This window comes from Mycteria americana, chromosome 5, assembly GCF_035582795.1.
Source record: "Mycteria americana isolate JAX WOST 10 ecotype Jacksonville Zoo and Gardens chromosome 5, USCA_MyAme_1.0, whole genome shotgun sequence".
Classification (NCBI taxonomy): Eukaryota; Metazoa; Chordata; class Aves; order Ciconiiformes; family Ciconiidae; genus Mycteria; species Mycteria americana.
Window position 1 is genome coordinate 54,557,837 of NC_134369.1, and position 26,418 is coordinate 54,584,254.

The window sequence follows — 26,418 nt, forward strand, 5'->3', positions numbered from 1 at the left end:
GCCTGAAATACGAAATCCCCAAAACATCCAGCCATCCCACATTGTCTGGATCCCTTTTAAGATGGAGCATCCAACCAAGTTGCTCCGTTTAAGTTCAACTAGGGAAAGAACAACCAAACAGATTTTAAACTATCAGGGCTGTGATAGAGACACACTGACAAAATCAGAAGGCCAAGTCAACTTGAGTGCCGTGCAAACGATGAAGGATGTCTCTTACTCCTTCCTGTAAGACAGCATGCATGACTGCACAGACCCCAAGACAGACAGACACCCCCAGTCCTTCCAAGCCAGCCCCTCTCCAAGCAGCTCTGCACTAGGTGAGCCTTGTCCTTTAAGCGCACTGCGTTAGACAACGCTGTTTCAGAAGAGCTACTCACTGAAATGATTCTCACTCCACAATTAGCACCCACGTGAGTATGGAAAATCAGACCTAGGGCTCTTGCCCAGTTCCAGCCCTCCTGTACTGAGTCCAGGACAACAATTTTATAACACACTGCAGTATCCCGTGCAGCTGTGTCAAAATGGCGTAACACTGATCGCCTGTGACAGGAGGCATTTGTACTAGGAGATTTCTGAAAGCAGTACAGTATTTCTTTGTGTGAAGTAGCTGAGAAATAATACTCTCAACCCCCCCCCCCCTTCTTTTCCTTTGTGCACTGCCAAGCAAAACAGGCCCCAAAACATGCTCTCTTTATTCTTTAACTGATGGAAATTACATTAGAGAGAAGCCCAGCACAAAGGAAGTTTTGGCAAGGAATGTGCCTTTTATGTTACGTTCCATAAAACACTCAGAGATGTATCGACTGATATTTACAAAAAGATGTTCTTCATACGTCTATACACGGTGGCTGCTGCAATGCTGACTTGATCTGCACTTCAAACTGGCAATATACAACAAAACATTTTTAAACATATTTGATATAAACCATTTTTTAAGAAACAAAGACTTGAAAAAAAACCCCAACCCCAAACCCTATTCCTTTATGCCTATATTTTAAACTAATTATAGCAAAGAAATTCCAACTTACAATGTATTTGAGTATTACTGAAAATAGAAGTGGTCTACATTATCAGCAACTGGTTACAAATGTATATGGAGTCTTTGTTCCTAAATAAAAACCACCATAACTAATGGCATAGGGACTCCTTGTAACCTCCTTTTCTGAGCATTAGAGTTGAATTTATTCTCCCTGCTTGTTTGGTGCTTTGCCACTGGCAGCATTGATTTTCTGCCCTCCTTGATGACTGCTGGAACTTGAAAACCAGAAAGCCCTCTGGTTTCAAAGTTCCCCTCCATTTTCAGCGACAGCAACAGTGGTCTGGAGTAGCTTTTGTTGAGAGACAGCAAAGAGCCAACAAACCACATAAACATGGGCAAGGTGTGCAGCAGTGTGCCAGAAAAAACAGTCCTTCCCAGTAAAATCTTTCCATCACAGGTGTGATCTCATCTATACCTACAGAGTTTTGCTTAGTGCTGATACCATCACTGTGCTCTCAAATGCTTTAAGAGTGGCAATTCTTTCCCAAAAGGCAGTCTTATCTGCACAACCATGAAGCTGTTCTGCAGTAACAATGCTAAGAAATTTTCCGGTTTGAATAAGGATAAATAATACACTAACACACCCGCCAATTCCAACCTGCTGCCCAGCTATAGTTGGTGTACGCTGAGTGCAGCGGGACCCCACCACACTGCTGGGGAGGGACACAGCCACGTCACCTTCTGATGAAACCAGGGGCGAGCAGAGCACAGCATGGCCGGGGCATGATCCTGGCGTGCACCGTCTCACACTCCTGAGGAACCGAATCACAGCCCAAGCAGGTACCCAGGCTTGGTGAGGGAGTGCTGCTTCAGGGTGACACAGAGAGAGTCACCGCAGGCCAGTGTGTATTTGGTGATGCCTCTGAAGATATACTCTAGTTAGTAAATGCAACCATGCCAGCAAAAATGCTTTTTGGTGGTACACAGTGTTCTTGCAAGGAGAATTTACCTGTAAAACCACATGAACAAACCCTCACCAACACAAAATTCGCTCGAGCCTGGCGTTCAGGAGGTACAGCTACAGCTCTGCACTTCTGGTAGAGTAAAACATAGCACAACCCACTGAGCAAGAAAAAGTGCCCTAAATTATTTCCAAATGAGTACTTTTAATATAGTAATTGCAGTGACGCTTTAAAAAGTTACTCATATTTCAAAATATTGCTGCTTTGCATATTAAGTAATTTCTTCTGCACTTGCAAGAGTTAGAAGCTTAAAGATCTGGAAGGTCTTTAAAGAAATGAGTTTTCAAAACAGGACAGAAACTTAATTTTCTTTATTTCTTTTGGCAAATTGAATCAGTACCATAACTTACTCTAACTTTGGTAAATCACAAGAAAGGATTAAAACCGTCCCAACATTTGGGAAGAGTTTTAGGTCACAGGCAAAATAAACATTTTAAAATACAGACACTGAAGTAATGACTCATCACTCATTGCATCTCCCTAAATTTGCTTCACAAATTCTGTTACTTCAGGCTTTGTCTGTTGTTTCTGGAAGGAAGGGAAATGCTTGCTTGAAAGGTCCAACTAAATAAAAGCCACGGGGTCTGTTCTCCTCCTGCTGTACACTTGTGGCCCCCAGTAAGGTGACTGGCAGACAGATACACCAGCATGGACGAGAGAACTGTATACAAATAAAATTTTTTTAGTTGATTACTAGTCAAAAGGCCCCTTAGATAACATGATAACACTGCTGCAACCTCCTCAGAGTTTCAGCATGTTTACTTTTGAACACGTGCCCCAGCTGTAAATCGTACAAATATCACGAGTGCTGCATAAAGGTCCCTGAGTCACTAGGAGGAAAAGTTAGATGGACAGAAATCTCACTTCTGTAATGTCTTCCAAAACCACAATAAAATCTAAACCTTTTATAATTAAAGTTATGTTATATTCAGTAAATTATGTTTATGTAATTAAACACTCGTCAATACTGTGGGCAAAGTAAAGCCACTGGGAAAGTCAAAGCTGCCAGCTGAAGCCTCGCATACAAATGTTGCACTGCCACAGGATTTGCCTTGTGCTAAAGCCCAGCAGAAATTCAGGTGATGCATGCATCGCTTACCTACCACATCTCTTGAACATTAAACTGTTACAGCAAGATCATTTCACTTTCAATTGCTTGCCTCCTCCCCCAGTTTATCACTCAGCACACCTCTCCGCGTTAATTGCTTTTTAAACATTGCTCACACTTAAAATTCAGACTCAGCCTATACCATTTACTTCCCCATATAACTTGATGTTCGGAGTAAAACACGTAATTACTGCATAAAAAGTTGTACAAATATAATTAAAAATATGGTGGAAACCTTTTCCCCCCTGCAATTTATTTTACAACATACATGCCCTAATTAAGCTTAAAGCCCCCAATTTATGCTAATATTTTGAAGAGAGCTCTTTTTTGCCTGTTCAAACTATGGCTACATGAAAGGGACTTGTCAGCACTAACTCCCACAGCAAACTCTCAGCCTTTATGGGAAAGTTTTCTTTACATTTCCTTCACTGAGCAATCCTTCGGTGTAAGCTCCTGTAACTCAACAGACTTCCAGGGGCCGAACAACTGGTTCTTCATGTGACATAGCTGAACATCACTGCTGGTGTTTCTGTCACCTACAGATTAGCACACTGGCGATCACACTGCATGGTGTACCAGACGTGCAGGTTGGTATCAGGATTCCACACGTGGACAATGAAGAAGTGGCTTTAGTACTAGTATTCATAAACTGTGTACCTGAAAGCTTTTATTCTGCTGTATCAGTTGATATACCACTCCCTTAAGCTCCCTTATAGAGGAAGGAAACCAATTAAAACCTGTATTTAGACAAGGCAACACTGGAACACTTCTCTGCATCAACACTAGTAAACATGCACAGTGCAAATCTTGTGCAAACTTTTTTTCTTTATTAACGTGTCCATGGGAAATTAAGACTTCCCCCAAAACTAAGCAAATCAACACTGTCAAAAGGGTGTCTGTGTGGGGGAAATATCAGATTTGACACCTAAAAAGAAATGGCAAAAATTTTCCCAAGACTACTCTTACCAACACCCAGCACTGCTTGCTGTGAACACTGCCTTATACCACAGGCTCAAGTAAGAGGAATCTGTTTGCTTTCATTCTGCTAATGGCCACGGGAGAAAATGACTGCAGGAATTATCATCAAACCTGGAGCATCATTATCTTGAATTTGTTTAGCCTCTCAGGAAATGTAAATTTTTATTCATACCTCTGAACAAGAAGCAGCTCCATTCTTCACTGCAAAGTCTGGGGTTAATTATTCTTGGAAAATAAAGATTTTCAGGAAGAACTGAAGTTGTAAGACGTTCTGGTTTTAGTTCAACAGGATAATACAGAATCATAGAATCACAGAATCGTATAGGTTGGAAAAGACCTTTAAGATCATCGAGTCCAATCGTTAACCTAACGCTACCAAGACCACCACTATACCATGTCCCTAAGCACCTCATCCAAACATCTTTTAAATACTTTCAGGGATGGTGACTCAACCACTTCCCTGGGCAGCCTGGTCCAATGCTTGATAACCCTTTCAGTGAAGTAAAATTTCCTAATATCCAGTCTAAACCTCCCCTGGCACAACTTGAGGCCATCCCCTCTTGTCCTATCACTTGTTACCTGGGAGAAGAGACCGACCCCCACCTCTCTACAACCTCCTTTCAGGTAGTTGTAGAGAGCAAGAAGGTCTCCCCTCAGCCTCCTTTTCTCCAGGCTAAACAACCCCTATTCCCTCAGCTGCTCCTCATCAGACTTCTGCTCCAGACCCTTCATCAGCTTCATTGCCCTCTCTGGACACACAAAAAATACTGACTTTCTTTCCTTTTTAACTGATGTCCCATGTAGTGTTTTGGGTCATTGCTAATTTTTATATTTTTATATAGCAGCTCAGGTACTAACTCTTCCTTGTCTACAACACTTGCATCTGTTTCCACAATCTGTTCCCTTCTAGGACAGGACATCCATGCCTTGTAAAGTGTAAATATGAAAAGACCATTCTTCTTTCTTGATTCAGTCAGTGGCTGCTGCAGAAATGGAGGCAATTCAAAGGTTCAAACATTTTGAGAGTGTGAGCCTACTTCTCACTTCAGAGCAACAACTTCAAAGTTGAAGTGGCTGCCACAGTACACAGCAGATTCAGATGCGCAATTGATAGGTGGTCCCACACTTTAAGTAGTTGGCACCTTATTTGAAGCTTTTGATTGGAGATCTTGCCTAGCTACGGATGGAACCCTCCACCAGCCACAGCAGAGCTTCTGAGCAAATTTAATCCTAAATGACCTACAAAACCATCTTTTTATAATGCTGGTACAATGACATGTGTCTTCCTCTACAATTACATGATTTAATTGGAAGTGGTAGGAGAGAGAGGGGAAAAAAAAGGAAAAGCACTGCTAGGAAACCATGATCAAAGCCAGCTAGAGTGGATCAACAATTTGCTCCTGCTGTTTGTCCTGAGCAAACTGGTCAGTGTCTCATGGAGTGGGCACATATCACCCCCCCCACCCCCCAAATAAACAACCAAGCTGTGCTAAAACACTACCAATAATATGCATACAGCATCAATGCAGCAAAATACTCTGTCAGGGAAGAGAAACTTAGGCTTGCAACAGATGCTGCAATTAAAATGAAAAGAGCTGCAAAGCTACTCTTCATTTCACTCCAGAAGTAAATTGTTGAACTGTAATTAATGATCAGTTTATTAAATAAGCATCAGGCTTTTACATCATAATTCTCCTAAAATCCTCAGCTGTTACATAACATGTAAGACTGAATTTACACAGGCTACTTCGATTCTGAAACGTCAATGTTCATTCATCCATCAGGGGCCCAGCGGGATAGAGTTTACCATTCCTTTTAAAGTCAAATGCAATGTGATTTTACTTGCTCTTCAAGATTAGCTCCGTGTTTGCACTTTCATGTGTCAGGCCAGTTTTGAAGACTCACTTTCAGAAGTCCCTGGAACACACTGCATTTATCACAGCAACAAAGCCACAGGAAAGTCTTTTTGTTTTTTTATGTTTGCCTTTTTTCCCCCCCTTTGTAAAAGTATAGTACTTTCTGGCATTCTTTTCTTTTCACAGTCACTTTTAACAGACCAACACTCCAACAAAGGCAATCCATTTCATCACATTTACCGAGTCCTTATTGTGAGGAGAGACTATAGATTTGTCAGTGAAATGCTGAAGTTATTATCCTCTGCTAATAAAACTCGCTGTAATACAGTGCAATGCAAATATTTAATCCTAGCTAGTTTGCAGAACACAGTAAAAACAAGCATGTTCTCGGTGGCAACATCATGATGCTTTCTACGGCACTACCAGACATCTCAGCTTCAGTAATAACAGAGAGAAAAAAATCTCCGAGTTATGCTTGAAAACCCCTAATCCACAGTGGAGCAAAGAATCACAGGTTTTATAGCCCTTTCCACTAACTCTGGAGAACACGAGCAAAGAACAAAATGCCACCCTGTCAGCTTTGAGAGAGCCGTTATGCTCTGCTACCCTTCAATGCAGAGAATGATTAAGTCTTGATTTCTGGTGCCAAAGACTTCAGATAAAGAAGCGAACCATTCATTTCCAGCCATGATCGCACTTAGCAAAGCAAGCAAGGGAACCAACAGTAAAGTATGCTCGGCTACTGAAGTTTATTGTGAATCGCTTGGAAGTAAGATTTCTTTCTACAATGATGTCAAAAAATCCATTACGTGGAGGCACCAGCAGATATTTATTTATCTGAGGTTAGCATGGCTTCATGAAGAAGCAAGAAATACTTAGTTTGGATGACAAATCATTCCACAAACATTATTAATCCTCCAAGCGGTAAATATTTCAGGTTTCAAGAGCCAATTAGAAAGGTCAGCATTTATCTTTTTGTCTGTTTCTAGCCTTAATAACTTTTGCACTCTGCCTGTAGATTAATCATTGAAGGGAAAGATACAGAGGTTTATAAATAGGAAAAATAACCTAGGCATAATAAGAGAGGGTCCAGACTGGACAAAAATTATCTCTACCTGTTCTGGTTTTGATGACTATAGCCTACCTTAATCCAAAATCTAATTATTTGGATTAGGACAGTGGATTTTCCTGAAATGCCCAGGCAAACCACATGCAATTTCATATTTGGGGCACAGGGTTTTATTTCATTTCCAAATCTCTTTTAATTCCACACAGGCATTTGTAACTTCTTTTTCCCATGACAGGAAATATTTGTCCCTCTGCAAAAGTTTATAAAACAAAATCCCTGCCTCTAAACCCAGCAGCAGACTGTTATTTGGCTTTCATTGTTATTCATTTGCTACACCTGAGGTCATTGCAATTACTAAGAATCCAAGAAATTCTACAGTTTTTCAAGTGAGAAATATTTTGCAGGGGGATTGCCTTGTTGTTTTTTTGAGGCGGTATGTGCCTGTGTTTCATAAAAAGGCAAAGTAGCAAATAAAATACCAGCAGTACCCACCTCTGCCAGTGCATGCTATCATTCCACTGGAGACACAGAATATGGGATGTTATGCAGAAGCAAGGATGCATACAAATCAAGAGTCATGAATGCACAGTAAGACAGCAAAGAAAGCAAAACTGACTAGATAACGAAAAACATGCCTCCCATGTAAACATTTTCTGATTACTAAATAGGAACCTTGTTTCTACAGTTCCCAGAAATACACAATGAGACCCACCTATAACAGGTTTAACTCATCCAAACTGGTTCCTGGGTAAGTTTGTTCAAGTAGTCTTCATGAAGAATAATAATTAAGAAATAAGTAAAAACTTCTTAACTGCTATCAAAGATTTTCTTTTAAACCTGATGACTCCTTCCTGTATTCTTGAACCAGATTCCTCCATCTCACACTGTTAATCTCTACTGATTTAACAAACATGGTTTTGTTCCTTCCCTGAGAGCATGAGGATACTCAAAATGCATTATTAAGAACAAAATAAAAACAGTTCCCCCAAAACGATCAACACACATAAAACCCCATTGTTTAAAGAGGGCATATAATCTGGACTGTTTGCTTCAGTACAGTTCTCAGAGGCTGCACTGAGCAGGCATGTACAACTCCCAATTTACTTCCAAAACATCCCCTTAGGAAAAGATCCTCCAAAAGATTTCCTAAATGCTCGTTTGTACACTATGTGTTTTAATTAATGTACCGAATAGAAATTACCATTTAGGTAAGATAATGCTCCCCAGCCACCCCACCCTTGCATTCTGAAACTCTGCCAGGTTTCTCAGCCCCTCATCTGCTCGTATTTCTAGCAGTCCTCAGGCCTTGGTTAGCATTAATTCAGCTGCAGTTGGAGAGTTTCTCCAAGGCAGTCTCTTCAATCCAAAGTGCATGAACAGCTTAATTTGAGTGCTCTGCGATTCCAGTACTTTAAATAGAGAAAATACTGCAGGAAATGACAGACCTCATACTTGCTTATGTGACTACTCCAACAGCTGTACGGACAGAGTGAGCTGCACATGTTATGTGCAGCCCCAGCTGCCAGCACAGACACCCGAGCAATGACACCTGAGAAATCCTTAGTCTCCTGGCCAAAGTTTCAGAGAGTTCACATGCGAAAGTTCAGGAACCCACAGCAGAAGGTGTCACTGGGGTTTGTCACATGGAAGCTAGCCCAGATCTCACACAGCAGCCATGCCTGCAGCGAAGAGTCATACAGATTATCAGAGATAAAAAGATACTCTCTCTGGTCATGGAAGTACTAATGGGATTTACAACCACTTCACACAGATAATCTGTTACTCCCCAGTTCCTTTCCCCACTCCTTGGTCATGATGTGCACTTTCTCACTTGCCCAAGTGCAAAAGGTCTTTCATCCTCTTTACGACCTGACTATTTCTGGTCTTCTGTGAAGCAATCTTGCAGTAAATGTCCATCACCAACAAAGAAAACCTATGGCAAATTTCCTACCACACTGAGAGACCATGCAATTATTCATTCAGGCCTCCAAAACTCAGTGTCCAAAATGTACAGGCAGATACTTAACAATTCTGGGGCACGTTGCTAGACTATGATGAGAATCTCTCTCAAGGTGGATTTTTAAAAAGTATGCAGGAATCAAGGAGGGATCAAGGATCCTGTACCTCCTGCCCCACCTGATGGGCACAGGCTTGCCCCGAAGAAGTTGCTCAAACTCTCCATTTAAGCCAGGGGTACTGGTGCTCACCCAAATGCTCTAAAAAGGGTGCTGTGTGATTTAATTAGATAACGCTTTAAAGTATTTTGAAGATGAGAAGTGCTGCATGCGGCAACCGTTCAGAGTTGTCATCACGATCCAAGTAATTTATCATTCCTGAAAATATTTCATAGTTTTCGAGGACAAAAAAAAAATATCTGAGGGGTCCGATTTAGACATGTTACATTTAGAACGCTGGATATAAAGGTCTGTCATTTTGATTTTCTGCAAAGTGGCATGCCACCTACAGAAACGTGCTGCCTGAACAAATGTAGGCATCATATACTCTACTTCTATTAGAGTGACCAGATTATGAAGTCCTAAAAAATGCAAATGGTTTTCCTTGATGACAGAAACTGACCCAGAGTTTCAGTTTCAGTGAAGGAAATAATAATGACACCAGCACTTGTAATGCGCAGAGGCAAGGGGAACAAACCCCCAGCTAAACAACTAAGTAACAGAATAATCTTTTTTGTTAAATGGATACCTCGGTCTCAACCTGAGTAGATTCAAACTTTTAGAATGGGTGCTCAAGAGTTTGTTTTTTATTATTTTTTGAGCATCTCAGATAATTTGATAAACAAACTCATTCCATCTCATACAGAATTGGTATGCAGCGTGCAAAAACATGGCAAACCGGTAGCCTAGATTTTCTTACATACACAAATAAATAACCTAAATGAAAGTCATGAAGGTTGCAGAACCAAAAAACCCCAAACCCAACTCCACCCACCAAAAGGTGAAGCACTTAACAGCTAGTAAATGCTACATTTCAGTAGATTTGCAGTAGCCTCCCAAATCTCGGTTTCCACAGTTAATGCACTGAATAAAGCAGGAGACTACTGGAAAAAAAAGATTAAGCAATTACATAATAAGAGGAACTGTATCCTAAAGTACACATAACAGGAGAGCTGAATTAAAATTGCATGGAGATATAAGTTTTTTTTTTCCCAGCCTATACTCTATTTATAGTAGACAAATCACTACCAATAGCTAATTAACGTAACTGACAGTCAACTTTGCCTGTAGCATGTATTATGGCAGAACAGCAGCCTGACAGGGTTCAGCAAGTATAGAAGAAATACGACTTGTGAAACCACCACCATAAAGCAGCGCAGCGAAAGCTGAGATGAATCTTTGTATTGGTGTAACAAGAACAGCATGTCAAAATCTTCCCAAACTTCAGCATTTGTCCTGAATTCATGAGAATTAACTAAATCATGAGTCATTTAGGAAACTTACTACTCGATGTAAAACTGTTCCTTGCCAGCTCAGGGAATCCAAGCAGAGAAAAATGTACATCCAAATTCTCAGACAGGTGAGTTGGGTGCAATGAGGCATTTCTAAAGACATCTTTAATACTAACCATAGTTTACCCCAATTAGTCCTCATCACCTGGTTTCTCCTTTCACAGGTCTGAACATTGCTTTTCAAATCGCCTCTTTTCAAAACGGTAGCTGCTCACACAGGAATCTAACTGAGAGACTGTTTCCTTTTACACAGGCCACCTCACTCTGCCCTTTGCAGGGGCCTCCTGGCACCGGCCAGCCGAGGATCAGCACCTTCCCCAACGAGGGCTGACCGCAGGTCTCCGCCAGCCTCCTGGCCAAAAGCAACCGCCGCTTTCCAACCAGTGAGGGCAATGGGAAACCCTTGTTTATTATTTTGCATGCAGTTTGCATACCTGGAGCTACTTATCACACAGGCTTTTTTTGTTCCTCAATGACCAAACGTTGCGCCTGCGGGGAAGAATTTCTACAGGCTTCAGCTTGTTGGCTTCCTCTGTAAATGCAACAGCATTTCACTTCCTGATTTTTGGTTAATAAATACTGAAGAAACAACCTAAATGAAGAATCCAGGAAAGCTGAGGTGTTGAAAAAGACACCTGTAATAAGACAACGCCTCAAGTGTGTTAGGTGCTGCACTTGAACACAACAGGCAGACCCAAACAGCAGTGCAGGTGGCTGTTTTAACTAGCACAGACATACAAGCGAAGGCTCACGATGCTAATTACAGATGCCATGCAGTGATTCACACAATTCATGTCCTTTGATAAGAATATTCCAATTTTCATCAAACCATTTGTGAAGTAATATATGTAAAACAACCTGAAATGTGTGCAAAGTGTGGCGGAGGGGTTACACGTTTACAGACATGGTTGCTCACATGAGTGAAGAGTTCAAAACAAAACCACGACTCGTCGTTTCCAGACCAGAGTTTTCCAAGGCAGCAGAAAGGCAGCATGAACTGCTGAAGCTTGCAGCTCTTCTTCTCTCTCGGTACCCTTGGCCAGTCACTGCAACACTTGGGTGTGCCCCAAATTGCAGGCTACAGGCTGTTCCAAGAAGCGGTTCTAGGATTCTTCGTGTACTATCTCGGGTCTATAAAACTGTCCCTCCTACTGTCAGGCTTACAGAGCACACTCCCCTAAGATATTATCTGGAAAAGAATTTCAGCTTATAAAACAGGTTTACCAGCTGAATAAAACATCTAGAGGAACTGTATACTTTAGGATCTGTTTTCATGTAACAGATCTGTTCTAAGGTACATTTTTTCCTTATTATTATTTTAAAATAATGTTCAGTGGAAAAGATTATTATTCCACTCAAAGTACTGCCACAACATCTCTATTTGTTCAGATAAACTCAAAAAAATGAGAGATGCCTTTAGTTAGACTGGTAGTTCACTACCATCATCTTAAGCTATTTTACTCAATCTGTGGATTGCTAAACAGCTGTTCAGTGGTCTTGTGTACTAGCAAATCTCATCTGGACCTTTACATTTCATTTTCCTCCTCTTGCAAAATAAACATTTAAGATTTGTAGTTGCAGTTAATCACAGAGAAAGTAAAATACCAGTGAAAAACTCAGCAATGTTTGTTTTATAATCTTTGCTCACTGTCCTCCCAAGAGTAGAAACTAAGGGCTACCTGGCAGAGTTTAATGTGTGTCACTCGTCAAGAAAAACATCTACATGTAGACAGAGGGGGCATTTCTAAAGATAGCAGTCAAATCATGAAATGTTTACAAAATAAATCATGACGCCAATGACCTATATGCATTTGCAAGTCTGGCAAGAGAGTAACTGCTGATCCTAGCAACAAAATTTCAGTAGGATTCATTTCAGAAATCTTCCAGTAAATTTGGATCCTGTTCTTCAGAAGTAATTGGAGCTCTGCTAGCCCCATCATGACTGAACAAAAAAGCCAGGGAGTCGTGACCTTGCAGCACCGTGTGCTCGCTAGGTTCTGTCCCCATCCAGTTCTGCCCCTTCTCATTTCTGCCTCCGAGCATTAAGCTGTTGGGCAGATGGTATAGAGAAATTAAGGGTTTGTGGGGTATTTTAAGTATGAATTTGAGTAGACTGTACCAAGCTGCTTCTCTTGCCTTTCTGTATGAAACCGCACACTGAGCACTCACGTCGTACAGAGGTTGCCTTGTCAGCGATTAATACTGTCCAAAGCACTAAGAACCAGCGTCAGTGCTGTACTCTGCACCAGTCGTGTCAAACCCTTACTCGGACACCAGTTCACATGTTTCAGGCTTCACCTTCTTACAAATACTACATCAGCTTCATTTGCAGAACAGACTTACTTGTTCAGTAGAAACAGACTTACTTGTAGGTAAGAAACAGACTTACTAACCTTACTTGTAGGTAGAAACAGACTTACTTGTACAAGATACTGTAACCCATTTAAAGAAGCAGCTAAGTTACAGACACTGTAAAAGGAACTATCTAGAAAAGCCAAAAAGCAAAACCAAATAGACAAAACACCTCAGAGACTCACTACAACCAATAAATAAATAAATACTTTTCTCTGATTTCTTAATCAATCATGCATCTTGGCCAACATTTGCTATTTTATGCTTTTAAGCCACTAACTCATTTCTACAAGTTTGAAAATGTAGACCTAGTGATTCTTGTGGTTTATCAGTGTGACCAAGGCAAGTAATATTATTAAAAACAAAAAAACCCTCCTCTCTCACCAGCCACTATAGCAAAACTTGCAAGAGACAGATCCTAAAGTATACCTTGACCCCTCTAGACATCATACAGTAAATAAGGTGTCTTCTACCTAAGACACATAGAGAAACCTACCTGTTCGGTAATAGAGTAAGCGGTTATTGACATAATGACATGCAGAGGAATTAGCGGAGGAAAAGTCAACACAAACTCATGGTAGTGTAAGAATAAACTTACCCTCCCCCCCAAACCAAAAAACAACAAAAAAACCAAACAAAAAAACCAAACCAACTTTACAATACACCTAATTTTTTTAACGCCAAATTGCCTCAAGCATTAGCAGTGTCAACTGCAGTGATCAAAACTGGAACTGCTTGAAGGGAAAAGGGGAGGAAAAATCATTAAGGGAACAACTTCAAATTTGCTCCAAAGGACCAAACAGGAGGACTAACAGAAACACAAAATACTAGGGAGAAGAAAATGTTTATAGAGAAAAAATTGGGGAAAAAGGGAGGGATATAACACATGGTGGTAGGAAGGACAATATTTGTCACCAAAAAGAAAAAAAAAAAAAAAAAAAAAGACTAAAACGAGAGTATTTTGCTGTATTGATATCTCAAGCCTAGCATTTGGATGACACAGAAAACACTTCCAAACAAGAATGGAAATATCTGTGTTTCCCAGAAAAACATTAGAACACATTTACAGGTAATTTTTCCTCCATGGATGGGTTTCAGAGTTTACGAGAACAGGGCAGATGCATGAAATCTCTAGCACAAAAAGGGATATTTTTCTACATAACTGTGTATTTCTTTGTATATGTTTAATATATTAGATAACCACACATTTATATTTCAATGCATTTATTTAAATATACACACGGGCACAGACATATTTGTACATACATAGCTGATCAGGTGGTCTGGCCTTAGCTATTTTATTTTTTCATCTCGAGGAGAAACAACTTTTTGTTCTTGTTTCTCAGGAGAAACGACTTACTTAAATATATTAGTATCAGAAACCAAGTGCTGAAACTCAACATGTGGTTCAGAAAGCAGCATATCCTATTTTATTATAAATAAAAACAATGTATGTATTCAGACAAAATAAATTATGTTTAAAAGCTGCAAATCAAGGATGTACTGTAGAAATATGAAAATGAAAGATATGCAGGAAGTGTTCTTAGTATCTTCATTCAAATTGTGCATATATGTAAAAATCAGGACTGGAATTTCCCATCACTCTGTAAACAATTTTAATTTCAATTTCACCTTATCCTTCTCGTGCACTAGAGAGCAGTATGACAGGCTAGACATAGAAATAAATATTGTCAGAGAGAAAGAGAATTTATTACCTTTATTGTATGCAATTGCAACCACTGTGAGACTTTGACCTACAAAGAGAAAGGAAACTAAGAGAAATAATATGTAAGAAGAAACCAAGGATACTATAATGGTACTTCCAAATTGACAAGAGTTGTCCTAAGATAATTTAAAAGAAGTGTCATGTTTTCTTTGCTAATTTGCGGTCGGTATTAAATGCATTAAAGAGAGGATAAATTCTTCTACTAGCCTAAAAGTCTTATGGACTTTTCCCAAAGATTACCTGTGTAAGAAAATGTAAGGAAATCTTACACAGGTTACCTGTGTAAGAACAAAGTTCCAGTGTTTATGCCATTCTGCTGATTAGAGAAGACTGTTTTGTACAAGTTCATCCTTCAGGATCTGGATGCAACTTATCTTTCCTTTACAAAGGGAGAGGGATGCGAGGAAGAAGTGCTGTATACAGTAGGTTCATGTTCACAGTCTAGTGCCTTGGCACGTGTACTTCAAGTAGCTTGAAACCAGTAGCGTAAAGGACTACTTACCCCAAAAGGAACCCTAGCTTTGGTTTTGGGGTTTCTGAACACACTGTACTTCTACTGATAAAGAAAAAAAAATCCTGCCTCCTTCCCTCTTAAAGTTCCAGTTCAGTTTCGAGTCTGTTATAAATTGCAGGAAAATCAGGTGATGCATTCATAGTTGCAATAATGACCTTGGCCATCCCAGAGCTCTGCATACTCTCAAGTGTACAACTGAAGAATTTCTAGTGGTAAGATTTATTCCAATATCTGAAACCAATGGATTTTTTTCACATTTAGCTTAAATAATGCACAGCAGTGAAATGTGCACACCACTGACCACCCTTCCAATTTAAGATAGCCTCTAGTTTTCTCAGCTATTCAAATAAAATTAAGCTCTCTTAGTAATATGCCATTTCCATTAATCTGCCATTTCTTCTAGATGTTTAAGAAATGCCTTTTACAAAATAAAAAACTTACCAATCTTTAACCAGCAGCACAGAGATCTGCTCTGACCAGCAGGGAGAAATTCTTAGCATGTTAGAGAGGAGAAATTATTGCCAATGTTAACCATGAACAACATCAACACAGACAACATACAAAAAACACAAGACATGAACATCGCTTGGACTTGATCACCATCACTGTTTTCCCCATAATTTTCTTCTGTTTACTAGTTATGAAGCTTTGGTTTCCCCAGGGATCCAAAAACATGTAAACTGTCCATCACACAAGCAGGTCATAGCAAGAGAGCATCTTAAAAATTCCCAGAGCTTCTGTTTTAATTCTCTCTATATAGGTCTGTCTCAAGAAACCCGACATGCAGTCAAGGAACAGCCCAACTTGACAACAGCTTTCCCTTCCTCATAGCAGTCTGCACATCACCAAAACTGCTCATAGCAACACAACTGCAATATTATTCTTATTTTAGTAATCTCCATATAAAGCACAGGCTTACGCCTCTCTCGTAGCTGTGCTCTCAAACAGACTCTGCAATTACGAAAGCCAAGATTACTTCTAATATCAGCCACCTTCACATTTTAGGAATGCCAAACAGTCACAGGCTCTAAGCACAGAGCATATGCTCTAGCTCATCAGCCCAGAGATTTTGATGGCAATAATCACAATAATTTCACAGTTACGGAAAATAAATCTTTACATACTCTACCATTTTCCAAGTTACTGTACAAATTCTACCGCTAGTTTCTAACCGTGACTTGTTCAGAGAACTGCTGTTGTAAAAAGGGATCTAACTGGTGGTACGTGACGTCCCTGTCACAGACCACTGAAATTTCCTACTCTAAGCCCCAGCCTAGCCAGAGGTGGCCTGGCCCCAAATTCTACTTACAGAAAACGTTTGACACCAACTGCTGCCAGACTTGTCTCTGTATCTGCAGCGATCATGTCCAGGACTTCCCAGCTACCTGACAGCCACTTAGGAGATGCTCTCACCATGCTGCCAGGCGTCCAGAAGCCCGGGGCACAGGCAAACACCCCCCATGCTCTAAGCAGACTATAGCTCCTGGTGGGAAAAGGAAAATATTGGAGGAATGCTGGATGTACGGCAGCCCTGGTAAAGGAGAAAGCCACCGAACAGGAACTCGCATTTCTCTTGCTGTATCTAGTCTACCTCTTCCTTCACCCAACTGAAATCCAAGGGCGGCACAGTCAGTTTTCCATGTGTAATTCAGTCCCATATGTGTGTTTGTGGGGGGAAGGGAAATATGTCTGGACAAAAGCACCTGTACTGATGCCTAAAGAAGGGCCAGTCACAGAAAATACTTTTCCTAAAAAAGCTGAGATCGGCTATCGGTGATTTACAAGAAGTGGATTCCAGCGTTCATACTGCAAAGCCACAAGCACATCACCTACAAAACCAATCTGAAAAGAAGCTAAGAACATATTTGAGGCCTTTTAGCCTGTAGGTTACCTCGGCACTGAACTCTCTCTGGGCAAGGAGTATCCACTCGCCACCTCCTCCATGCTTTAAGTAGCCTCCCCTTCCTCTCCCACACTACAGTAGTTATTGGGGCAGCCAGGCCAGCACTGCGGGGACTTGCAGCAGCAGCAGTTATTTCCCTCTTTGGCGTGTATTGCAAAGTGCTGTTTTACTGCCACTGCTCACACAGCAGTTGACGCTGAAGGTAAAACAGGTGGGTACATACAGATGTATCCTCTCCTCTGTCCAAGGTTAGCACCATGGTAGGACTTGCCTTGCAGCACTCACCCACACCCTCCAGTCGTCAAGGAAAGTAAACAAAGCCAGTAAACTTCATCTTGAGTCACCCAGAAGTAATAATTTCAAAGTCACTACACGGGACTGTTACAAAATAAGCAAAGCTATCTGTAAAGATAGCAAAGACACCTATGCAGATCTAAAACATAAGTCACTGAGTTTAAACACGGTAGCAATTTAACTTATCTTCATGTACTCTGCAACGTGATCTACCATTAGCAAGACCTGTGCGCCGCGGTTCGGTTTTCTTCCTTCTCAACTTGAGAGGCCAAAGGTAGCTCAGACATTTTGGTCACAGGGAATATAAACAGCCAGCAGGCACATTTTCTTACTAATGGCTCTAACATCAATGTTAACAGGACCACACTTCAGACACTTAATAAATTACAGCTTTTGCCATTGTCTTACACACTCAACTAGAAAAACGGGACTAAAAAGACTATATACATACTGCACAGCTAATGCATAGCATCCTATATACAAATGTCCTACACAGACCACAGAGCTAAAAATGTCACACGAAAGTGACCATTTCTGTATGAATCACTGCAAGATGCTGTCTCTCACTGGGATTTTTGTTGAATGCACTGTGTTAAGGCTGTTTTAAAATCCTCTCACAAACATGAGCCCTTACCAGCACCCTCAGGAGCCCAGCAGCCCCACTAGGGTTTTACCCACTTTCCCAAACAAAGGAGAGCTCTGCTGTTCAAATAACTCCCTTAGGGATACACTGCACAACCCCCTGACTTAATTTTACTTGTTCAATAATACCACTGCAAACACACTGAATGCTAATAATAAATAAATTATTCAAATATTCGGTCTCTACGGAAGCACCACATGAATCATCATCCTGAAAAGAAACTCCTGAAGAGATTGTCAGGTACCTTGGGGGGGGGGGGGGCTGATTTAAATAATAATGCAATGTGAATGAAAAGTGATTTATTGTAACAAGGAGATAGAGCAGTTCTGCTGTTAATTCAATAGGTTGACCAAAGCCAAGTCACCAGCAAACACAGAGCATGACTGTCACCACAGTTTCAAAGAAGGTGGAACTGGAGGTTGGAGAAGCACAATTTGAAGAGAAAACATGGTAAAGACAAAAGGTTTGGTGCTCTTCTGATGAAAATAACTAAATTGGAACTAAACTGGACACTCAAAACCCTGGATCTCACACAAAACAGTTGTTTATGGAGTTAAAGAGCCAATTTCCAAGTGTACCTCTAAGAATAAGGAGCTTAATTGAAACTTCAATGGGAAAAAAAAAAAACCCAAAACCTGAAACACACTTCCCTGCAAAAGCTAACAAACAGCACTGTTGCTTTTTACAGTTAGGTTCGCCCTGTTTAAAGTTCTCCCATTAGTGAAGCATCGGAATATGATACAGAGCCAATATTTTGTAGACTGACGGCTCTGGGCAGCGAGAAGCACTATCATTATCCTCATTTCATAGAGCAGAAAACCAAGGAATTATAACCTAAAAGCACAAAAAGTACTTTGATCCTTGGGGAATGTAAGATGCCCAAACAGGCATTAGGAAACTAATGTTTAGTTGGATTCGGGCATAAGGGTCTTGCCCAAGGTTGTGTTATAGATCACAGCACCTAAGTCTACCAATCCTAAGGCTGGACTGTCTTGCATCACTTTTGGCCTTTCTTCTTATCATCATCATTACATGTAAGTATTATATAATATATTATCTGTAATATATATGCTACCTTGCCATGTTGGTTTTTCTTTGCACCTCTAGGTAGTAGAAGAAAACAGAGCACTTCTCTCCAAGTTTGGTTTTCTTTTGAGGTGTAAGACATGCAATTCTGAAAGTTAAATGCACGCAAGTCTTACTGAATCCTCTTGTCGTTCAGCTCTCCCCTGCTCCTCGCCTCCTCACCCCTGTTAGCACCAACAGGTGCAGATACCTTGTGTCCCAGGAGGGGCTGCACCTCTCCCCCGCATGCCCAGGATTTGCTCCTGGCCTGTTGTGCAGTGGAAAGAGCAGATGAACTGAATTTCCACCAGAAGAAAGATGCCCAATGTGTCTGCAGGGGCCCTCGGGCGTTTGTTGGTGGGTACTGACAAACACATCACAATTTTTCACATTATTAGAGAGAAAGTGCATGTGGCTGCATGCACACAGGAGTCTTCTCTTTGTGAATTTGTCAACTTCCATCTTGAAGGTAACGAGAACAACTCCTCCCAAACCTCTCCAGAGAAAAGACTGAGTAGTTGGTATGAGCAGTACTTGTTGTCCAAAGAAATCGGTCCCTGCTGTTTTTTTATTTTTATCCTAATGTCACTATTAATGTAAAAATGCAGGCTGGATGTCTTCATTTATAAGACAATTCTAATTTAGCCTTCACAAGGGAGACCAGAAACAGTTGCCCCTTTTCTGCCTCCTCCCTGCTGGCTTATTTCCACCTCAGCAAGTACTTCTATTACTAGCTAACACTTGGAAATGTGAAGTCCCAAATCTGCTCTCTCATTTCATACAATTACTCAAAGGACAATGGATTAAACCAACTGTTTGGTCATTTCAAGGATTCTCATGCTTATTAGAGAAGAAAAAGACCTCTGTACAAATGTGTGCATGTATTCATAAACGAGCTGGTTCCCCATCTTTTTCTGTAGGACTTCCCAGGTCTGGTCTGTCCACATTTTGTACAAAATAAACTTTCAGAATTAGGGATTCAATTTTCTTGCTCTCTCAAATAAATTACCATTCTCATCAACGAATAAAGTGATCTGTGTGCTTTGGCAGTTTCCTTAAATGTCTCATGTTTAAAGTGATCTGTGTGCTTTGGCAGTTTCCTTAAATGTCTCATGTTATGGTCAGATTATCAGCTGTCAGTCCACTAAAACATAAAAGCCACCATCTTAGATTGAGGGCATCAAGGGTTGATATCTTGCCTGCAGCGTGCCCAGAGTTTCCATTTCTACTCTGCAACGAACTCCAGAGTCACTGTCTCACACTGGTTCTGGTGATACCTGACCCTGTGAAGACAGTGTCTTCCAACTCTTTCCTGCCAGAGCTCCTCACAGGTGGTGCCAGCTACAGTCACGGCAGCTGGACCAAGGCAGATCACGCATGGGCTGCTGGAAGCATCAGTCAGAGATGAAAGTGTCTCATACAATGCTTTCCCAAGGAGAAGAGGCCAAACCATCCCCATGTCAGCATCCTATCGCTTGGCCTGTTCTGGAGCATCAGGATGCCTGTTCCCTGCAGCTGATGGTAGAGAGAGAACAAAGCAGCTTGTGAGTTCTGGGGAAGACAATCCCTCCTTTCTCAGGCTCCCTCATCAGCCAAGTGGGACCAGAGGCCACAGGCAAGTCCTCACTCCTCCCCTCCTGTGTTCTGCGAATGGGAAGGGGTTTTTGCCAATCTTTTTTTCCATTCTAAATAAAAGAGAATCACAGCTTCGAAGGAAAGCCATGCAGAGTCTGAATTCAGTTCACTGACTGCTGCAATCCTGTTCACAGGTGTGAGTCTGGGTCTGCAGGATCTCTGGAGCAAGAGCTCGTATCTTTGATTTAACATCCACAGGCAGCAGATTTAAACTGTACTGATCGTCAGGAGAGGAAGTGGAGGACCTTGCTCACACAAGAAAGCAGACAGCATGGCAAGGATCACAGCTGTACCTCCAGCTGTTTGGGAACTGCTGGAAGCACCAATCCAAGGTGGACCATCTAGTCACAGTGATGAGGGCTGTCTCTGTTTTCTGCTCCAACAGCAATAGGAACTGGATGACCCAGGTTCACCTTCCTTCCCTGGATGATGAAGTATCACTAATTGTGCAATCACGAGGACCTGCCTCTTCCAGGCTTTGACTAGAAACTCAGGAAGCTTACCCAAGAATGGCATTAAGCCTGGCAGACAAGTACTTGCCGTAAACCAGACAGGAGGCATTGCTTTATGTCAGCCGCTGCCCAGTCACGGGGCTCTTGCATCTTCTGGGGCAACTCCCGCAGTTCTCGCACTCTTGTTTCAACACCCCCTGCAGCAGCAACAGCAGACGCAGATCACTGTTTTCACTGTACAGCGCTCTGTTTCCGTGCCAGATGTAATTACACCCACAAGCACCTTCTACGTAAGCTTCCTTGCAACTCAGGACAGAACAAATTCGATACGAGAAGACATAATAATATGCTGCACTTAGTTTATTAAAGTGTGAGAGCAAATAAGACAAAAAGAGAGTAGTAAGTTCAGTATTTTTTTTCCTCAAAATGAAAGTTTTATCTTTAAGAAACAAAACCAAACCCCTCCACAGTCCAGTTACATCTTACAGGTGGCACTCAGCAGCTGGAATTTACATGACTGCTGCTAAAAGTTAATTTGAAGATGTATTTTTAATTCATTCAGGGAGAATGTTAGGTATATTGAGAGCAAAATAGTTTTATTATTGCCACTGATCTGTGAGCAACTGCATCCCCAAGTCTATAACATGAGATTAATACCCAAGACCAGAGCACAGGCAACGAAACCGATCTTATCTGAACACGATACATTAGTTTCAAGGTCTTGACGATAATGTGATTATGTCCCCACCTATCTCACCCAGCACAAGTTCCTGAAGAGTTTAGAATATGTCTAAATCTTTTCCACCGTAAAGACTTTTTCCTGTCATACATTTTTATTAAGTAAAAATGGATGTGTTATGACAGCTGAGAACAGAAAAAAACAGTAGGAACAAAGGCTCTCCATACAGCAGGTTCAAAAAAATTAAGCCATGACTGGAAACAAAAAACACAATATGTACAGTAACAAGTTACAAAAAACGATAGAAAAAGTAAAGCAGTAAGAGCAAAAACCTGTTTTATCTGGGAATCCTGAAGGCTAGAATGCAGCAATCTCCACAGACGTACAAGTATGTTTTGAGAGAAGGTATCAGTCTGCTAATGCTGAAGGCCCTACATATGCTCTGCATATGTAGCTCTGCATGGGACTTCATGAGAAGACCAAAGAGCATAAGACATAAGGAGCAACCCTCACCTAGTAGAAGGAGCTCAACATTTCAAAAAGCACCGGAGCAAGTGACTTATTCAACACAAAAAAAGAAAATTTATTGTTTGTTTGTTTTGATTAGAGAGTTAATGCTAGGAACAACAGTACCATGATCCTCAAAAAAACTCAACCAAAACACCTGAGGTAGCCATCTCGTATCTAATAAAATCATAGGCAAAAAGAAAATGACATATATATATTTTGTTCAAAATTCTTCAACAAAGTACAAGCGAAGACAGCCAGAAAGGAACAAAGAATTAATCCTGCTCATGTCAAAGACATTAAGGACACAGAATAGCTACAATGAATTCTACCTTCCCTTTCTCTTCCTTTGCTATTTTGAGGTACACAGATAACTGGTTTCTCAGTCATTTTCTCTGGAGAGATATGTTAAATGCTTTACAATGGTTAAGATTACTTTGCCAAATATTTCAGGTATAAAATGAATGGAAACCAGGAGCGTCCACAAGTCTTTCTTGGCTAAAAAAAGTACTACTTACATTGTGGAATTTTTTTTCTCTTCATTCCCCAGACCAGAAAAAGAACATTTTCCTTTAACAACTCAGAAGAAATGAGGTGTGACAAGTGCACATGAATATCACATTTACTAAAATTTCAGAATTATTCTGTATTATTGTCTATAACATGCACTGAACATTCTTTTCAAATGTAGCAAAACATTTATCAAGTAAAAATAATTTTAAATCCCTTTGTTACCTAAACTTTTGCCAACCAAAAGGCAGTACTATAACTTGAAACCGATAATGGAGTCAATTTTTCATTCTCCTGTTTGCATTAAGCTGGATATAAGCACTGGAAAAAGAGACTTAAGATGGTCATGTAAGGTAGGGCTTGACAAACCTCTCCACCTCCTCAGCTCACACTTCCCTGCACCCACTACCATTCCTCTACACAGGTCTTCTGGAAAAAGACAGTCAGAAGCAGCAAAGAGGTGGATGCGCTATTTCCATGCAACCTGCTGAAGCCTGTACATGAAAGAGCTCATTGTAAGGAAAAATGAAAGACAGAAAGAAAGAAAAAAAGGCTTGGTTGAGTTATTTTCTTGTTTTAAAATTAAAACCAGGAAGTGTTAAAAGATGACTTTAATGAGGTTTTTCTTCACACTCTCTCATCCTTCCAGCCTCAGTTGTATCATGCATATTAGAGTTCAAATTGGCTGCGTTTTCCACTTGAAATGGCAACGCAGAATGCCAACTCAGTTAAAGGTCTGTTAGGCTTTGTTAGTTGCTTGAAAAGGCAGTCATCTCTCTCTTTTTCTCTATTTCTTTAATATGCTGAAATGGTTTGAGCTTTTGGTTTTTTTCCCCCAATTTGGAAGGCAGAGGAGGGCAGAGGAGAAGAGGGTGGAGAACAGCATACTCTTCTTTATTGGGAGAAGGCCTTAAGCAACAATGGAGATAGGAAGGACTACAAAATAGTTGTTATTAATTCCTGGATATCTTACATCATAGGAAGAGGTAAAACATTTGTGCCATACAGACTTGACAGAGTAGTTTACGTTTTATGAACTCAAATTACAAAGACTGTATATGTGCAGGTACACATTTAAAACTGGAATTGTTGAACAACTGAAAACGAATCAAGCATACCCATTCACAATAGCTTCTTTTTTTCCTTACAAAAAAAATTTTTAAAAATCTAGTTCATTCCATTAGGAAGGACTGCAAAGGTAGCAGATCTATCCTACCAAGACTAAAGCCAAAAGCTGCCAAACTCTACAATTTATACCATCTCCTGGTGTTAAGAAACAATCTGAATGCTTTAATGTATTTAAAATTTGTTGGAACAAATCTCAGCATAGATATTAGATAACAGAATGATGCAAATTCTTACATATGTGCAAGGAAACAGTTGAAAAATATTCTCCTTTTTTTGTTTCTAAAACAAAATAAACTACAGATGCTGGATTACTTCGGGGTGTTGAAGGTGAGCAGTACTGCCTGCTAATTATTTGCTTGTGACCCTAGTTGTGAGTAAGGCTCCATCCTAGGTGATTTGGATAAATGTTCCGGAGAACACTACACAGCATTTTCTGCCAGAAAGAAGGCCAGAAAACTCTCGGCACCGTGAAAACGAGCACAAAACTGAAACACTGCATGGACAAATACTTGCAAAGACCACAAAATCATCCTAAATGGTGTAAGTTACTTTTGCACCATAGACAAACGCATGCAGTCTGGGGAAACATCCTTCTGTGTTCCCAAGACACTTCCATTAAGTGCGATGGTAGTTCTATGTACTCAATGGCAGAAATACAAACACACTTAGCAGTGAATAATGATTTTTAGAAGTCTGGTAAGATAAACTGAAAATCTTCACCTATCAAAACTGCAGTCATATAGTTTCTGTTTATATTGTCCATCCAATGGAAATAAGATCTTTAACATTCCTCTCCTTAAACATGGTAGGTTTCTTGAGACAAATACTCTGCCACTGTTTTCCCCACTACAGCACCGCTACCCACCTTTGGGTAGATTTTGCTATGAGCACAATTAGGGAGCAAAAGAAAGGATCTCTCTCAAAGAATGACCTTGCTTCATCCACAGAGCTAACAGCAGTGTTCCTGGAACATTTCCTTCTGGAACATTTCCTTCCACTCTTTATCCACACAAAGGAAAAAAAAAAAGCCACCCTTTGCCATATTTTACAGTAAGCAAATTAATAATCTGAGGAAAGAAAAAAAGCAGCAACTTTCATATAGACTACACTCACTGTATGTAGTAAATCGTCATTTTCAAGGCACCAGATGCGCAACAAAGGAGACAGGTTAAAGGAAACAAAAAACATTTGGTTACTTCTTGCCCAGTAAATGTTACAAAAGCTGTGCAATTTGCAAGAGGTATTTGTTGTAGAACAGTTACTCCAAGACGTAGTATCCATCACCTACCTTGTAGAAGGGCTCCATTTCTCTTGAAAAAGGTGCTTCCTGGCCAAATGGGTGGACCTGATGTGCTAAAGGTAATAAGAAATAAGTGTAAAGAAAATCTCATTTACATTAAACAATTGTAAGTTACTATTTGCATGAATTCTGTTTTGTTTTTAAAGCTAATGTAACACCATGGCATTTTTGCCTTCAAGAAAGGGTCTAAAATTTCACATTAAAAATTGGTTAATTTGATTCAAGATTCACATTCTCTTCGCAAGGAAAAACCTCCTCAGCAAAGCACATGCCCACACTCTCTTAGAGAAAGAGAGAAAAAAGCAATTCGGAATAAATAATAAAAAAAAAACCCAAATCAATGTCAAAAATATTTACCAAATTCTCAGTACAGCAAAATATACTCCCAAAGCCATCAGCTAAAAACCCAAATGCTTTATGGCTTTTACTCAACCATAACAACGCGCTGCCCCAGCTAACTCATCAACCTGGAAAAGCCTTGGCCAGACACCAAGCAGTTTCCGTGCCTCCACCAGAGCGCTTCGCCCGCCAGACCCCCTCACGCGCAGAGGTCACCTCACCGCATCGGCAAACACACAGCTCAACAAGCTGTCCTGCGAGCACCAGAACTAACGAAGCTTGGTCGCTGCCATGCGTGCGTGCTTGGTGACCACGGCGGCTCCCGCGAGACCCCCAGCAGGGTGGTGGCCACGGCAGGCCCTCGGGCGCCGGGCACGCGCGAGTGCCTGCCTGAACCGAAGCCCTCCCCTGAACTCGGGCCGGTGGCAGGTCCCTCTTTCACTTTGCCTCCTGCTCGTGCAGAGGCTGCCCGAAGGTAATGGCCTCTGAGAGGCCTCTCCTGTGACAAGCGCAGCTGAAGGTGGAGAACTGATTCAAAGGCGGGAAAAGAAAGAGGAGGAAGAGGAAGGAACATCGGTATGATCCTCTAAACCTTGTTTCCTTCATTGCCTCAGAGCAGCCCCACGGTGCTGGGGGCAACAGGACTGTGGAGCACCCACTCCAACAACCTGTGGTGCCGGCAAGCCAGAGAAGAGGGGAGGCTGTGAGGAAGCGCCTGATGGCTGCCCGTGCCCCTCCTCTCCTGCAAAGGCACCGGAGCACCACTGCATCACCACACCAGAACAGCTCTCCTTCTTCCTACGGCAGCTGCCCCACAGCACGTCTGTTGGCAGAAGGACCAAATTCCCCGGACATAAAAGGTAACCTCGCTCTTTTCTTTGCAGTGCAGATGA

General features: G+C 41.1%; 1 protein-coding gene across 5 annotated transcripts in view; it reads right to left on the bottom strand.

Moving 5' to 3' along the window:
* Nucleotides 1-26,418, bottom strand: part of FOXN3 (forkhead box N3) — a 210,455-nt gene that overhangs the window by 48,577 nt on the left and 135,460 nt on the right. For all 5 annotated transcript variants that reach the window (XM_075503418.1, XM_075503421.1, XM_075503420.1 and 2 more), the window contains exon 4: nt 25,175-25,239. In XM_075503418.1, coding sequence (XP_075359533.1) covers nt 25,175-25,239 — 65 coding nt within the window. The remainder of the gene's footprint in view (nt 1-25,174; nt 25,240-26,418) is intronic.